At 37.8% G+C, this 16,122-nt stretch overlaps 1 protein-coding gene across 5 annotated transcripts in view; it reads right to left on the reverse strand.

Moving 5' to 3' along the window:
• LYRM7 (LYR motif containing 7) overlaps positions 1-16,122 on the reverse strand; it is a 32,749-nt gene that overhangs the window by 11,869 nt on the left and 4,758 nt on the right. For 3 of the 5 annotated variants that reach the window (XR_001826439.2, XM_037739938.1, XM_037739939.1), the window contains 3 exons: positions 9,472-9,544; positions 6,198-6,265; positions 1,501-1,582 (listed from right to left, as the gene is read on the reverse strand). Coding sequence is in view for 4 of the 5 variants with exons in the window: in XM_037739938.1 (XP_037595866.1) it covers positions 1,501-1,582; positions 6,198-6,265; positions 9,472-9,544 (223 nt within the window). In the remaining variant the exon portion in view is untranslated. Of the gene's footprint in view, positions 1-1,500; positions 1,583-6,197; positions 6,269-9,471; positions 9,545-16,122 lie in introns of all 5 variants that reach the window. The other 2 variants (XM_017532482.2, XM_017532479.2) reach the window with 1 other exon arrangement.

Raw genomic sequence — 16,122 nt, forward strand, 5'->3', positions numbered from 1 at the left:
AAATCCTTTAAATCAACAATAAAAAGGCAGACAACCCCTTAGAAAAATGGACAAAAGTCTCAACAGGTACTTCATAAAAAAGAATATCCAAATGTCCACTAAACAACTGAAAAGGTCCTCATACTTCATTAGTTACTAGAGAAATATAAATTAAAATCACAATGTGATACCACCACATATCCATCAGAAAGGCTAATTTTTTTTTAACCTGTGGCTTGTTGTGCATGTTGGTTACATGAGTATTTCATTTTATGGAAATTTATTGACCTATACAATTACAAATTGAGTACTTTTTTGTTTGCATGCTACACTTCCATAGTCTGCTTAAAAAACAAAGCCTTTCAATATATATATATATTTTTTGAGGCAGGGTCTTACTCTGTCGCCCAGGCTGGAGTACAGTAGCATACTTACGGTTCACTAAAGCCTCAACCTCCTGGTGAAGCTAAAGTCTCACTAAAGGCTCACTAATGCCTCTACCTCAACTGATCCTCCTACCTCAGCCTCCCTAGTAGCTGAAACTACAGGTGTGCACCACCACATCCTGCTAATTTTTGTATATTTTGTAGAGGTGGGATTTTGTCATGTTACCCAGGCTGGTCTTGAACTCCTGGGCTCAATTGAGACTCCTGTCTTGGCCTCCCAAAGTGCTGAGGCTATAGCAATGAGTCACTGCATGTGGCCAACAATTTTGAACGTCATCTTTTTGTTGTTATTGTCCCCAAAGATTTTTTAGAGAATAAAAACAAAATATAATGTGAAATTTTATGAAGCACCATCCAGAGTCTCGAGGCATAAAAGAGGATCCTCAACTATAATCCTAAATCTTCTGAATTAAAATAACTAATTACAGGCTGGGTGCAGTGGCTCATGGATGTAATCCCAGCACTTAGGGAGGCTAAGACAGGTGGATCACCTGTGGTCAGGAATTTAAGACTAGCCTGGCCAACATAGTGAAACCTCATCTCTACTAAAAATATAAAAACTAGCTGGGTGTGGTGGTATGGGCCTGTAGTCCTAGCTAACTAGGAGGCTGAGTTACGAAAAATGCTTGAACCTAGGAGGTGGACATTGCAGTGGACCAAGATCGCACTGCTGCACTCCAGCCTTGGGGGACAGAGTACGACTTCATTTAAAAAAACAAAAAACAAAACTAATTATAGAGAAAAACGTAAAGAAATATCTAGGTAAGTGATAAACGATGCCAGAAAAATTAAGAACTGTAAATAAATATGATAAAAATATATAGTAGTACTGTCCTTGTAATTAGTTTTGTAATATAACAAGATAAAAAAATTAAAATTAAAAAGAAACAAATGTGGTAAAACAAAGTTTCATAATTCAGTATTATAGACTATAACCTTATAAAATATATATGCTATATACCACATTGCCTGGCAAAATCAAGCTGTTTTACCACTCACCATTACATGTGCTATAATTATTCAATATTTTAAAACACATTCCAGTTAGAAACCATTTTTCTTTAATTTTACTTACTCAGTGTATTGTGGCCAGTGTGAATACCTTGTATAACAGATGTTCTGAGTAGCAATTCAACATCAGAACCTATTTTCATTAGCTGTTAAGAAAACCAGACAAATAGATTAAGTCCTTTGGGTGTTTCATATGGATGTACTGTTTTTGAAAATGATGGTTTTACTATAATTTCTTTTCAGGTAATACAGTAGTTTCTCCTTATCTACAGTTTCAGTTACCCGTGGTCAACTATAGTCTGAAAATATTAAACAGAAAATTCCCCAAGTAAATAATGTATAAGTTTTTAATCACATGTCACTCTGAATAGCATGATGAAATCTCATGCCATCTGCTCCACCCTGTCCGGGATGTGAATCATTTGTTTGCCCAGCATATCTATGTTGTATACACTGTCTACCTGTGGTCCTTTAGTAGCCATCTCAGTTATCAAGATTGACTATTGTCACACTGCAGTGCTTATATTCAAGTAACTCTTATTTTACTTAATAGCTCCAAAGCATAAGAGTACTATGGCTAATTTATAAATTAAACTTTATCATAGGTATGCATATATAATAAAATGTAGGATTTGGTACAGAGATTTGAGGCATCCACTGAGGATTTTAGCATTTATCCTCTAAGGATAAAGGCGGACTACTATACTGCTTTTAACTTTTTTACCATTACAAGTAGCATAGAAAGCTCAGATATGCATATAGTTTTAACTTTTATCTATCAATTCTATATTTTGTTCCAAAACAGATTTAGAGTATTTTTTGTTACAATGCGTATTTTTAAGTGTGTTTAAGATGAACATTTTTGGAAGGGCAGTTGAATCTTTCTTTTATAGAGTTAGATGTTCGGAACACTTGAATTCCAACTATGGCTCTATCATTAAGTGTATGGCCTTGGGTTAATCCCCTACTCTCTGAGTTTCAGACCTCATCAAATACTATGTAGTTGGGAGACTTTGAGGACCTTTCAGGGATCTGTGAGGTCAAAATTATTTTCAAAACACTATAGTCTTCTGTATGGTTTGAGTTGTGAGCAGTAGAGCTTTCTCCATCAAAATACCATTCTTTATTTGACAGAACCACTGACAAATTAAGATTATTCAGACTTAGCTATTTAGCAAACACTTTTTGAAAAAGTAGAATGTGTCACTTCAAAGAAAACAACTGACAGTATTTGCTGACAAAACTGAGGCTTTCAAGCAAAACTCAGAATTCTGGAGAACTTGTATCTGCCAGGGCAAGCTTGATAACCTCACAATACTTAAATATTTTTTTCTGTCTTTGTTTTTGAGACACGGTCTTGCTCTGTCACCCAGGCTATCATAACTCACTGCAGCCTTGAACTCCTGGGCTCAAATGAGCCTCCCACTTCAGACTCCAAAAGTGTTGGGACTACAGGTGTGAACCACCATGCCCAGACTTAAAGATTTTTCTGATGAGATGGATATTAGTTTTGATAGATGTAATTTAAAAATATGTAATGAACTATGTCAACATCTAGAATATCTGTAGTATTTACTGAACTTGTACTTTCTAAATCATTACTGCATGATGTTACAAAATCATGCATAAGTAAAAAATCCATTCACAGGGAAATTTCTATTAAAGTCCATTAGTCTACCTAAATGAAGCTTTCAGGGCACATGAGAGAATATCACAAGAATAGGCAAGAGCATAAAAACCCTTAATGAGAAAACTTCCTGGTAAATTCAAGGACCCTCAAAGAAGGTGCTGAGATTGGAAGAGTGAGGGGTATGTGGTTCAAGTTGAGGTGGGAAGGTAACAAAGGTCAGATGACAGACAGTCTTGTAGCTCATGTTAAGCACTTTAGATTTTTCTTCAATGAGATGAAGAGTCATGGGGTTGTGAGTAGTAGAGTGCTGAGATATGCCTTTTAAAATGTTTATTCTGTCTTTAAAACTACTGAGAATAGGCTGTAGGGAGTGAGGCTGGAAGCAGGAGGAGGCTGTTGTAACAAGAGAGATGATGGTGGCTTGGACTCGGAGATAATAACGGGGAGGATGAGAAGTAGTTGAGTTCTGTATATATTAATATTTTGAGATTTAAGCCAACAGGATTTGCTATCAGACTGGATATAAGTGTGAGAGAAGGACAGCAGTCAAGAAAGCACCAAGGTTTTTAGTCTGAGCATCAAAAGGAAAGCTGGAATTAACTGCCATGGAGATGGCTGTGGGAGAGCAAAGCCTCACCTCCTGACACCGGGGAAGGGGCTTAGCAGGGAAGAGAAGGAGAAAATAATGGGTCTCCTCACCCACTGGAGGTAAATAAACTGAGTCAAGTCCTAGATACAAGGCTGGAAACAAGGCTAGTTGAGGAATAAGGGACTGGGGGGGACCAGAGATGATGAGGAGAAGGCAGTCTGTATGAATCCTGGACCACCCACCTCAAAAAAAAAATTCCATTGGTCTGACAGATAACAGAGTTCTGCACTGGAACTAATCTTCAAGAAATTACCACATGTCAGGGTATATTATTAAAAAATATTCATAATTATATGGCTTATGCCTGTAATCCAACACTTTGGGAGGCCAAGGCAGGAGGATCACTTGAAGCCAGGAGTTTGAAACCAGCCTGGGCAACAAAGCAAGACCTCATCTTTACCAAAAAAATAAATACAATGAAAAAAATCACAATTACCTACAAGCCTGTTCTATACTTCTACTCTTTTTGAACTACGTATCTGTGTGAGGCTGAATTTTCTTCATATACTTCAACCTAAAAAACATGTTGCAGGGGGCCAGGTGCAGTGGCTCATGCCTGTAATCCCAGCACTTTGGAAGGCTGAGGTGGGTGGATCACCTGAGGTCAGAAGTTTGAGACTAGCCTGGCCAACATGGCAAAACCCTGTCTCTATTAAAAATACAGAAATAAGCTGGGAGTGGTAGTATGCGTCTGTAATCCCAGCTACTTGGGAGGCTGAGGCCTCCCAAGGAGAATCTTGAACCCTCTTGGGTTCAAGGAGAATCGCTTGAACCCAAGAGGTGGAGGCTGCAGTGAGCTTGGATCGTGCCACTGCACTCTAGCCTGGTCAACAAGAGTGAAGCTTCGTCTCAAAAAAAAAAAAAAAAAAACCCAGCAAAAAACCAATACCATTCTTCTCATTAAATTTTTTAGAATAGTTATTTTTCATAAATACTATGTTACTTATTAATATTTAAGAAATTATTATTTTAAAATCAATTAATACATATTTTAAAGATGTCTCAGTTTATATTTCTAATATGGTAAATATTGATATAAACAAAAGCTTTTTGGGGTCCTCAATTTTTAAGATTGTAAAGGTTCTTTGAGACCACCAAGTTTGAGAACTGCTGGTCTAGAGAGGATGCCTGACTCCTTTTTAGTACCAAGACTCTATCAGCCCTCTAATAACAATGCAATTATTTAAAAACTACTAAAATCTTAATATTTCAGAGTTGCAGAAAGTACAAATATACATTTGTATATAACAAATATGTAATTTCTAGATTGCTTAATGTTAAACTAATGCTCTGTAAGTAAAATGAATTTGGGAGATTGTAGTTCAATTTGCGAGACTGTAGTTCATTTTCCCAGTTTTATAGTTCATTTTCCCAGACCTCAATTTACAAATCTTTAATCATAATTTCAAAATTAAAAAATAATTACCATATTGTTATTAATCAGTTTACTGAATAACAAACAGTACAAATTTCTTCATATACCTTTAACCTCCCTTCAAGTCATGACTTGATTATACTGTCATCTCTATGTCTGCTGTGAATAAAAATTAGATATTCCCTATTTGCCCTATCATATGTTTCAGCAAAATCTTTCCCATTTTGTTTATTTTACAGAGAGGGAATACTTAGGCTATCTCATAAGCTTCATTATTACAGGTATTTACTATTTCAAAAATAGCACTTTTCTCCACTAAATATAAATGCATTTTTTTTTCATTTGGAAATGACATTAAACATGGAAGAACTTCTCTAGTTTGTACCTTCCTTTGTACCAAATCAATTCTTATAACCATAACTACCTTGTAAATTATTTTCCATTTTTTGGTTTTCTTCCTAAGGTTCCTTTCCTTACCTTTATACAGTTAGACACAGGAAGCTGAGGACAGAGATAATGTGTATATGCCAGAACACATAATATACAGGAAAAGAAAAATTGGGCATTTTTTTCAATCAACTTTTACTAGGAGTATTAGGGAGCTGAAAGAGTAGTGTCTGTACAGTGTCTTCAACTAGAACAAGTGACCAAAATGCAAATACAGAAAGCAAAGCAAGAACAGTTCATACTGTGACTGTTTATGTCATTGCCAAGATGGGATTAAAAATAAATATCTGCTTAGTTCAGCTAAAAGAGTAGAAGTTCCCTCTGTAATTCTGAGTTACTACAACACTCATTCTCTTTAGTTTCAGTCACTTGCTCTAGGTGAAGATAGAATTTCCATGGGTTTCTGGGTTTATTTAGCTGCTCTGGCTTTGACCATGGCTATTTCTATGTTCTGTTCATGGGGCACCTTGCTGTATTTTGGGTGCTGGCAGATGACCCTGACGAGGTGAGCCACACCAAATAAGTGAAGGTTACCTACAGTTGTGATGGCCTTAACTATCAAGAAATGTTTTTTATTTCACATAACCTCTCTATCTTCATCATTTCCTCTTTGTCAAAAAAATTGTATAAGTTTTGCTGTAACTGAAAAAATTACTGTACCTCTTCTATTTTCTTAGGAGAAGTTTCACTTTTATTATTTTTGAATTCTTCATTTATCTTTATTCTGGCTGCTACAAAAAGAAAAATACATATAGTTACTTGCTTTTGTAATCTATAATTCCTATCTCAATAATTTACATGTTATTAATTATGAATGGCTACTTCTCTAGTATAGAAAATAGTTTTGCCCTCATGAAGAACGAAGCATAAGAATAAGAAGTTTGCTGGGTGCAGTGGCTCACGCCTGTAATCCCAGCACTTTGGGAGGATGAGGTGGGGGGATCACGAGGTCAAGAGATCAACACCATCCTGGCCAACATGGTGAAAACCCATCTCTACTAAAAAATACAAAAATTAGCTGGGTGTGGTGGCATGCACCTGTAGTCCCAGCTACTCGGGAGGCTGAGGCAGGAGAATTGCTTGAACCCAGGAGGCAGAGACTGCAGTGAGCCAAGATCATGTCACTGCACTCCAGCCTGGCGCCTGGTGACAGAGCGAGACTCTGTCTCAAAAAAAAAAAAAAAAAAAAAAAAAAGAATAAGAAGTTTATTAATGAAGTCTCTTGAAGGACTTTTGACAGGCTGACAAATTTGTAAGAAAACCTACTATAAACCTTTGGCACCCTAATACTTTTTCTTCCACTGATTTTTACTCTTAAATTCATTTGTATACCTATAGCTATTGAATTCTAATAAATCTAATGTTTTATTTTTACAAATCTAAGGATTTCTATTAAAATGCTTTTTTTAAGATGGTAAAATTCAATAATAGAAGTATGTTAAACTATATACACACACAAAGATTGGTAGCAAACAGGATATATGTGTACATATATAAAATTTTAAGTGTCTTGGCTGACATATAAAGCGAGTGAAAAATAAAACTTTTGTTCACATATACCTCTGAGAGTTTGGTATCATCACAGTAGCCTACTTTGGTGGAATCTCACTGGCCTTATTGTGCTGCTGTGAGCATTTGATGGAACAATCCATATAGAGTGTTTAACAATTATGCCACAAATTGTTAGCTGTCCTTATAACTATTCCACTTAAAAAATTTAAAGCAACAAAAATATTCCATGTTGATAATTACCATAAAAACTTTCTTCTATGTTGTGTGTGTATATATATACATATATACGTTATATATATATTTTTTTCTTTTTTTTTTTTTTCAGATGGAGTCTGCTTTGTTGCCCAGGCTGGAGTGCAGTGGCACGATCTCAGCTCACTGCAACCTCTGCTTCTGGGTTCAAGCAATTCTCCTGCATCAGCCTCCCAAGTAGACAGGATTACAGGTGTGTGCCATCATGCCTGGTGAATTTTTGTATTTTTGGTAGAGGGGGGATTTCACCATATTGGCCAGGCTGGTCTCTAACTCCTGATCTCAAGGGATCTGCCTGCCTTGGCCTCCCAAAGTGCTGGAAGTACAGGTGTGAGCCACCGTGCCCAGGCTATGTTGCATATATTTTAATATGTAAGGTGGTTTAGAGTTTGTACTTTTGTTTTTTGGGTTTTTTTAGACAGGGTCTTGCTCCGTCGCCCAGGCTGGAATGCAGTGGCACGATCTCAGCTCACTGCAGTCTCTGTCTCTCAGGTTCAAGCGATTCTCCTGCCTCAGCCTCCTGAGTAGCTGGGACTACAGGCATACACTACCATGCCTGGCTAATTTTTGTATTTTTAGTAGAGATGGGGTTTCACCATGTTGGCCAGGCTGGTCTCGAATTACTGACCTTGTGATCCCTCCACCTCGGCCTCCCAAAGTGTTGGGATTAGAGGCGTGAGCCACCACGGCCCGCCTAGAGTTTGGACTTTTGAATCAGACAGCTTAGGCTAAATCCCAGGTCCACCTCTTACTAAGTATGATGTGGGACAAATATTTTCACATTTTGTCAATTTTCTCATTTGCAAAAACGGTAATTATAATAGTAACCATCTCACAGAAATGTTGTAAGAATTAAATCAGGAATTCATGTAAAGTACATACAATACATATATCTTAATCATTCAGAAATTATTTTTGACGAGTTACAAAAACGTAAATCCTTGGAAAACAGTGGGGACACTTTTCCTAGGTACACTCTTAAGGAGGTTTAGAAATGTATGAGGGGTGGGCCAGGCACATTGGCTAACACCTGTAGTCCCTGTACTTTGGGAGGCCGAGGTGGGCAAATCACTTGAGGTCAGGACTTCCAGACCAGCCTGACCAACATGGAGAAATCTTGTATTTACTAAAAATACAAAACTAGCTGGGTGTGGTGGCACATGCCTGTAGTCCCAGCTGCTAGGGAGGTCGATGCAGGAGAATTGCTTGAATCTGGGAGGCAGAGGTTGCGGTGAGCTGAGATGGCACCACTGCATTCCAGCCTGGGCAAGAAGAGTGAAACTTTGTCTCAAAAATAAACAAACAAATAAATAAATAAAAATAAAAAATAGAAACGTATGAGGAGTGGAATTGAACATGACTATCACAGAACCTAAATTTCAGAGCCTGTGACTTCCAGGTAAGATAGAAATTACCTAAAACAGTGAGATACTGAATCTGAAATCATTTGGGATGGCTTCTCTTTCACAGCTGCTCTTTTAGACTGACATAAGACATAACAACATGGTAATATATAGTCCTAGAGAGTGTGAAAATTTGATTATATAACAGAAAGTTCAATGACTTGAATATAAGGCAAGCAATGGTAAACACTGAAATTCTGGTCCCTTGCCTTTTAACTGACTCTTTATGAAGACTTAATCTTTAAAAATTTTTCTTTAAGTAGATATTCCTCAAATAAGTGTAATATAGCTGGGCATGGTGGCTCACACCTGTAATCCCAGTACTTTGGGAAGCCGAGGTAGGTGGATCATGAGATCAGGAGATGGAGACCATCCTGGCTAACATGGTGAAACCCCGTCTCTACCTAAAAATACTCTACTCTGTAAAAACCCTGTCTCTACAAAAAATTAGATGAGCGTGGTGGCGGGCGTCTGTAGTCCCAGCTACTTAGGAGGCCAAGGCAGGAGAATCACTTGAACCTGGGAGGTGAAGGTTGCGGTAAGCGGAGATCATGCCACTGCCCTCCAGCCTGGGAAACAGAGCAAGACTCTGTCTCTAAAAAAGAAAAAAAAAAAGGGTAATATAAGCTAATCTTTATAAAAGGATATTAGGGAAAGGTAGTGAAGGTCATTCCCTAAGATGGATCTTAACCACACAGGGTTTCTCAGATAGATGAGTAGTCATCTAAAAAGCAGACTGGCTCCAAAGAGGTAAAGAACATACTTACCTTCTAATGCTCTGGCATCATTTCTAAAAACTTGTTGTCTGGTCCTGTGCAGTGCTTTAAAGAGCTGTAAAACCTGTTAAGAAAATCAGAATTCAAGGCCAGGCACAGTGGCTCATGCCTGTAATCCCAGCACTTTGAGAGGTTGAGGTAGCAGGATTGCTTGAGTCCAAGAGTTTGAGACAAGCCTGGGTGATATGAAATCCCATCTCTACAAAAAAAAAAAAAATTTTTTTTGAGATGAGTCTCACCCTGTTGCCCAGGCTGGTCATGATCTCAGCTCACTGCAACCTCTGCCTCCGTGGTTCAAGCAATTCTCCTTCCTCAGCCTCTCGAGTAGCTGGGATTACAAGTACATGCCACCACGCCCAACTAATCTTTATTAGCGATGTGGCTTCACCATGCTGGCCAGACTGGTCTCGAACTCCTGACCTCAGGCAATCCGTCCGCCTTGGCTTCCCAAAGTGCTGGAATTATAGGCGTGAGCCATCAAGCCCGGCCCTTTTAATTGCTATTTCATAAAAGCCAAGTGAAATGTTGAGACTTATGAATATTCTGAGTCTGTATTTTTTTTTTAAAAAAAGAGAAGAGATCCTGGCATTTGGTAAAAGACAGATTGTGAAGAGGCTTTAGTGATAGGCTTAGGTCACTTCACAGTTCTCAAGTCCAAAAAAGTACTCAATACTATTCTCCAATATTGCTCTTCTCCACTATTCTCTATTTTAGTTATTGGAGGCCACCAAGTTTCTGAAGCCAGAAATCTGTAGGTCATCCTTTTAATCCAACTTACTCTTCTTGTGGAAACTTTAGGAATGTCTCTATAATCTTTCTCACATCCTCTATCAACAAAACTACTTACATTCAGATGTTCCCCATCTCTTAGACTACTTTCAAAGGTTTGTCATTTTGCCACCATATCCTCCTCTCCTCCAGTCTGTTCTACAAATAATTTCTAATATTTACTAAGCACACTGTGTGCTAGACACCATTTTAAGTGTTTTACATGTATTAGAAAACCTATAACATAAAAGGCAGATGCAAAAACAGAAACAAAAGACAGAGCAAAAAAACTTTAAAACTAGAACAAAAACCAAGCAGCCATAAAAAACTTTCTCAAAAATATGTTATTGCAGAGATGGAATAACATCCATGAAAAGCTATAGTAAATTTAAAAAGGAACATTCAGAAAACTCCCAAAAGCACTTGGCTATCAAACAGGTGAGAATAAGGATTAAATAAGAAAAATTGCCCAGAATATAGAATAAAAGTTTAGAAATAGAAATTATGGAGAGGAAAGATAAGAAAATTAAGGAGAAGGCCCAACAGTTAGATTAGCAGAAGGGCCAACAAAAGAAAGAAGAGAAAACAGAGGAAAGAAATTTTAAAAATTTCACTTAATGTTTGGGTAAAAGGGAAGAAAAAAAATTTCACTAAATAAGGCACATGAGTTACAAGATAGAAAGGGTTCCACCAAGTGCCCAACATAAAACTTATACCACAGCACAGCATAATGTAAGTTGAGTGTGATGCTGATAATGATAAAATCTCAGAGAAAAAACAATTCACATGTAAAGAAAAAAAATCAGAATGGCAGCTGATTTCTAAATAGCATCACTGTAAGAAGACAGTGGAATAATGAATATTATTCAAGTTTTGAAAAAATGTCTGCCTTAGAACACCATATATACTCAAACTATCACTCAAAGACAAGGGTAAATACATATTTTCAGAAACACAAAGTCTCTTATCTGTCATACACACTTTATTGGAAAGCTACAGAAGAACATACTCCACCAAAATAAGGAAATGAACCACAAAAGGAAAAGACATGGGAACCCAGGAGACAGGTGGTCTAATGTGGGAGAAGCAAAGACCACGGGGAAAGAGAAATGCTAGTCAACATTTGTGCAGCCAGACTAGAAAGCAACTAGTCAGGACTATAGCAAAAGGCTGAATTGCTCCAGAAAAGGCATTGCTAGGAAAAATGAAACTGGTAGACTCTTTTTGTCTAGAATTTGTGAATAGATATCTAGGGTATCTATTAAAGAACATTTTTAAAAAGTAATAATTTTTAAAAGGCAGTTATTAAAGATGAAGAACTGGGAAAAAAGACAATGTAATCATATATAGTACTAAAGGGCTCAGCTCTGGATAATTTTTATAGTAATAACATCAAAGATAAAAGCTAATTCACCAATATTTATATACTGAAGAGTTAGTGAGTAAGGGGGAGCTAGTCCTCATCTTCCATAGTTAAAAGTCGATAAATATCTCTAAAAAGAAGTGCCAATAAATAGCAGTTTAAATATGTTATTTAGAAACATTGAGATAAATTCCACAAGAAATAGCTAAAATGATTAAAAGTGCTTATCACTAAGAAGCAGGAATTGAGAGTAGGTAGAAGGAAATAGGCACCTAATGGTTTTCTATGTAACATTATTTGACTTCTTAAACTTTATGCATTTATTATACTTATAAAAATTTATATTATAAAGAGAAAGGGAAAGAGCATTATCGAAACAGGAAAAACACCCTTTTGTCTTTGGGTCAAAAAAGAAAAGAAAAAAGAAAAAAACCTCACAGATGAGAGCATCAAGAAAACTTGGGTAAAAGAAAGAAAATCCCACAGAATGGAAGACAATGTTTGCAAATCATATGGCTGATAAGGGCCTAGGATCAAGAGTATATAAAGAACTCATACAACTCAACAGTAATAAAATTTTTAAATCCTAATATAAAAATAGGAAGACATATATGACAAACCCACAGCCAACATCACACTGAATGGGGAAAAGTTGAAAACATTCCCCCTTAAACCTGGAACAAGACAAAAATGTCCACGCTCACCATTCCTAGTTTACATAGTGCCAGAAGTCTAGCCAGAGAAATCAGGCAAGGAAAAGAAGTAAAAGGCATCCAAACTGGAAAAGAGAAAGTCAAATTCTCTCTGTTTGCAGATGGCAGGATCTTATACCTAGAAAACCCTGAAGATTTCTCCAAAAGACTTCTAGACCTGATAAACAACTTCACTAAAGTTTCAGGATACAAAATTAATGAATAAAACAGTTGCATTTCTATATACCAAAAACATTCAAGCTAAGAACCAAATCAAGAACTCAATTCCATTCACAATAGCCACAAGCAAACACACAATACTTGGGAATTCATTTAACCAAGGAGGTGAAACATTTCCACAGGGAGAACTTCAGAACACTGATGAAAGAATTCATAGATGACACAGACACACATGGAAAAACATTCCATGTTCATCAACAGGAAAAATCAGTATCTTTAAAATGACTATGCTACCCAAAGCAATCTACAAATTCAATACAATTCTCAAATTATCAATGTCATTTTCACAGAATTAGAAAAAAAAAATCCTAAAATTCGTATGGAACCAAAAAAGAGCCTGAATAGCCACAGCAATCCTAAGCAACAAACAAACAAAAAATAAAGCTGAAGGCATCACACTACCTGACTTCAAACTATACTACAAGGCTAGGTAACCAAAATAGCAAGGTACTATGCAAAAATAGACCCATAGATCAATGGAACAGAATAGAGAACCCAAAAATAAAGCCACACACCTACAGCCATTTAATCTTGAACTCAGTGAACAAAAATAAACAACGAGGAAAGGACATCTTATTCAATAAATACTGCTGAGAAAACTGGCTAGCCATGTTTACTAAAAAGAAACTGGATCCCCATCTCTCACCATATACAAAAATTAACTCAGGATGTATTAAAGACTTAAATCTAAAACCTCAACTGATAAAAACCCTAGAAGAAAACCTAGGGAAAATTCCTCTGGACATTGGCCTTGGTGACTAAGATTTCAAAAGCAAATGCAACAAAACCAAAAGTAGACAAATGAAACTTAATGACACTAATGAGCTTCTGTGCTGCAAAAGAAGCAATCAACAGAGCAAACAGACCACCTACAGAATAGGAGAAAATATTTGCAAACTGTATATCCAACAAAGGACTAATATCCAGATTCTATAAGGAATGGAAACAAATCAACCACAAAAAATTCCAAACAGCCCCATTAAAAGAAGACATACAAGCTGTCAACAAACAAGGGAAAAAAATGTTTAACAACACTAATCAACAGAGAAATGCAAATGAAAACCACAAGGAAATACCATATCACACCAGCCAAAATGACCATTAAAAAGGAAAAAAACAAAACAAAATAGATGTTGGGCATGGTGGCTCATGCCTGTGGTCCCACCACTTTGGAAGGCTGAGGCGGGTGGATCACCTCAGGTCAGTAGTTCAAGACCAGCCTGGCCAGTGTGGAGGAACCCCGTCTTTACCAAAAAAAATACAAAAAAATTAGCTGGGCGTGGTGGTACCTGCCTATAATCCCAGTTACTTGGGAGGCTGAGGCAGGAGATGCTTGAACCTGGGAGGCGGAGGTTGCCGTGAGCCGAGATCGTGCCATTGCACTCCAGCCTGGGCAGCAAGAGCAAAACTCTATCTCAAAAAAACCCAAAATGAAACAAAACAAAACAAACAGATGTTGGTGAGGATGCAGAGAAATGGGAACACTTATACACTGTTGGTGGAAATATAAATGAGTTCAACCTCCATGGAAATCAGTACGAAGATTTCTCAAAGAACTAAAAATAGAACTACAATTCAGCCCAGCCATCCCACTAGTAGGTAACTACACAAAAGAAAATAAATGGTTTTATAAAAAAGACACCTGTGCTCATATGTTTATTGCAGCACTGTTTACAATAGCAAAGTCATGGAATCAACCTAAGTGTCTATCAACAGCTGATTGGATAAAGAAAATGTGGTGTGTGTGTGTGTGTGTGTGTGGGTGCATGTGTGTGTGCGTGTGTGTGTGTCATGGAATACTATGTAGCTGTAAAAAATGAAGTCACGTCCTTTGCAGCAGCTGCAGGAGACCGTTATCCTAAATGCCATAACTCAGAAACAGAAAAATCAAATACTGCATATTCTCACTTATAAGTAGGTGCCAAACAATGAGTACACATGGATAGAATGATAGAAGTAATAGACACTGGGGACTCCAAAAGGGAGGAGGATAGGAAAGGGTGGAAAAATTATCTATTGTATACAATATTCACTATTTGGGCTATGGGTTCACTAGAAGGCCAAACCTCACCATTATGTAATTTACCCATGTAATAAGCCTGTATTTGTACTCTCTGAATCTAAAATAAAATTAAGAAAAATAAAAATAGTCAAAGGATTTGAACAGATATTTCTCCCCCCCCAAAAAAACCCCAGAAATGGCCAATAAGCCATGAAAAGATGTTCAATGTCATGTGCCATCCAGAAACACAAATCTAAACCTCAATGAAATACCATTTCATCCCAGTAGAATGGCTACCATAAAAAAATACAGTCAATAACAAGAGCTGGCAAAGACGTGGAAAAATAGGAACTCTTATACGTTGTTGTTTGGCATTTAAAATGGTACAGCTGCTCTGGGAAACAGTTTGGCAGTTACCAAAAGAGTTAAGTCTGGCTGGGTGCGGTGGCTCACGCCTGTAATCCCAGCACTTTGGGAGGCCAAGGCGGGTGGATCACGAGGTCAAGAGATCGAGACCATCCTGGTCAACATGGTGAAACCCCATCTCTACTAAAACTACAAAAAATCAGCTGGGCATGGTGGCGCATGCCTGTAATCCCAGCTACTCAGGAGGCTGAGGCAGGAGAATTGCCTGAACCCAGGAGGCGGAGGTTGCGGTGAGCTGAGATCGTGCCATTGCACTCCAGCCTGGGTAACAAGAGCGAAACTCCGTCTCAAAAAAAAAAAAAAAAAAGAGTTAAGTCTACAGTTATCTTATGACCTAGAAATTCTACTACTAAGTACATACTCAAGACAAATGAAAACATGTTCACACAAAAACCTGTACACTAATGTTCATGGTAGTATTATTCATAATAATGATGAAGTAGAAATAACCTAAATGTCCATCAACTCATTAACAGGGAGGTAAAATGCAAAATATCTGTATTAATAAGAGCTTAATTAGCTCTTAATAAGCTAATGCAGGCCAGACACGGTGGCTCATGCCTATAATCCCAACCTGTCGGGAAGCTGAGGTGGGTGGATCCCTTGAGCTCAGGAGTTCAAGACCAGCCTGGGCCAGACGCAGTGGCTCACGTCTGTAATCCCAGCACTTTAGGAGGTCAAGCCGTATCACCTGAGGTCAGGAGTTCAAGACCAGCCTGGCCAACATAGTGAAACCCTGTCTCTATTAAAAAATACAAAAAATTAGCTGGACGTGGTGGCGGCCACCTGTAATCCCAGCTACTCAGGAGGCCGAGGCAGGAAAATCGTTTGAACCTGGGAGGTGGAGGTTGCAGTAAGCCAAGATCATGTCACTGCACTCCAGCCTAGGTGACAGAGTGAGACTCTGTCTCAACAACAACAAACCAGCCTGGGCAGCATGGCAAAACCCTGTCTTTACAAAACATAGAAAAATTAGTCTGGCGTGGTGGAGTAGCCAGCCATTTTTTGTAAAGACAGGGCAGCATGGAAAAATCCTGCCTTTACAAAAAACAGAAAAATTGGCTAGTCATGGTGGCCTGTGTTCCCAGCTACTTGGGAGGCTGAGGTGGGAGGATCTCTTGAGCTTGGGAGGCAGAGGTTGCGGTGAGCTG

This window comes from Cebus imitator, unplaced genomic scaffold (genome assembly GCF_001604975.1).
Source record: "Cebus imitator isolate Cc_AM_T3 unplaced genomic scaffold, Cebus_imitator-1.0 Scaffold76, whole genome shotgun sequence".
Lineage (NCBI taxonomy): Eukaryota > Metazoa > Chordata > Mammalia > Primates > Cebidae > Cebus > Cebus imitator.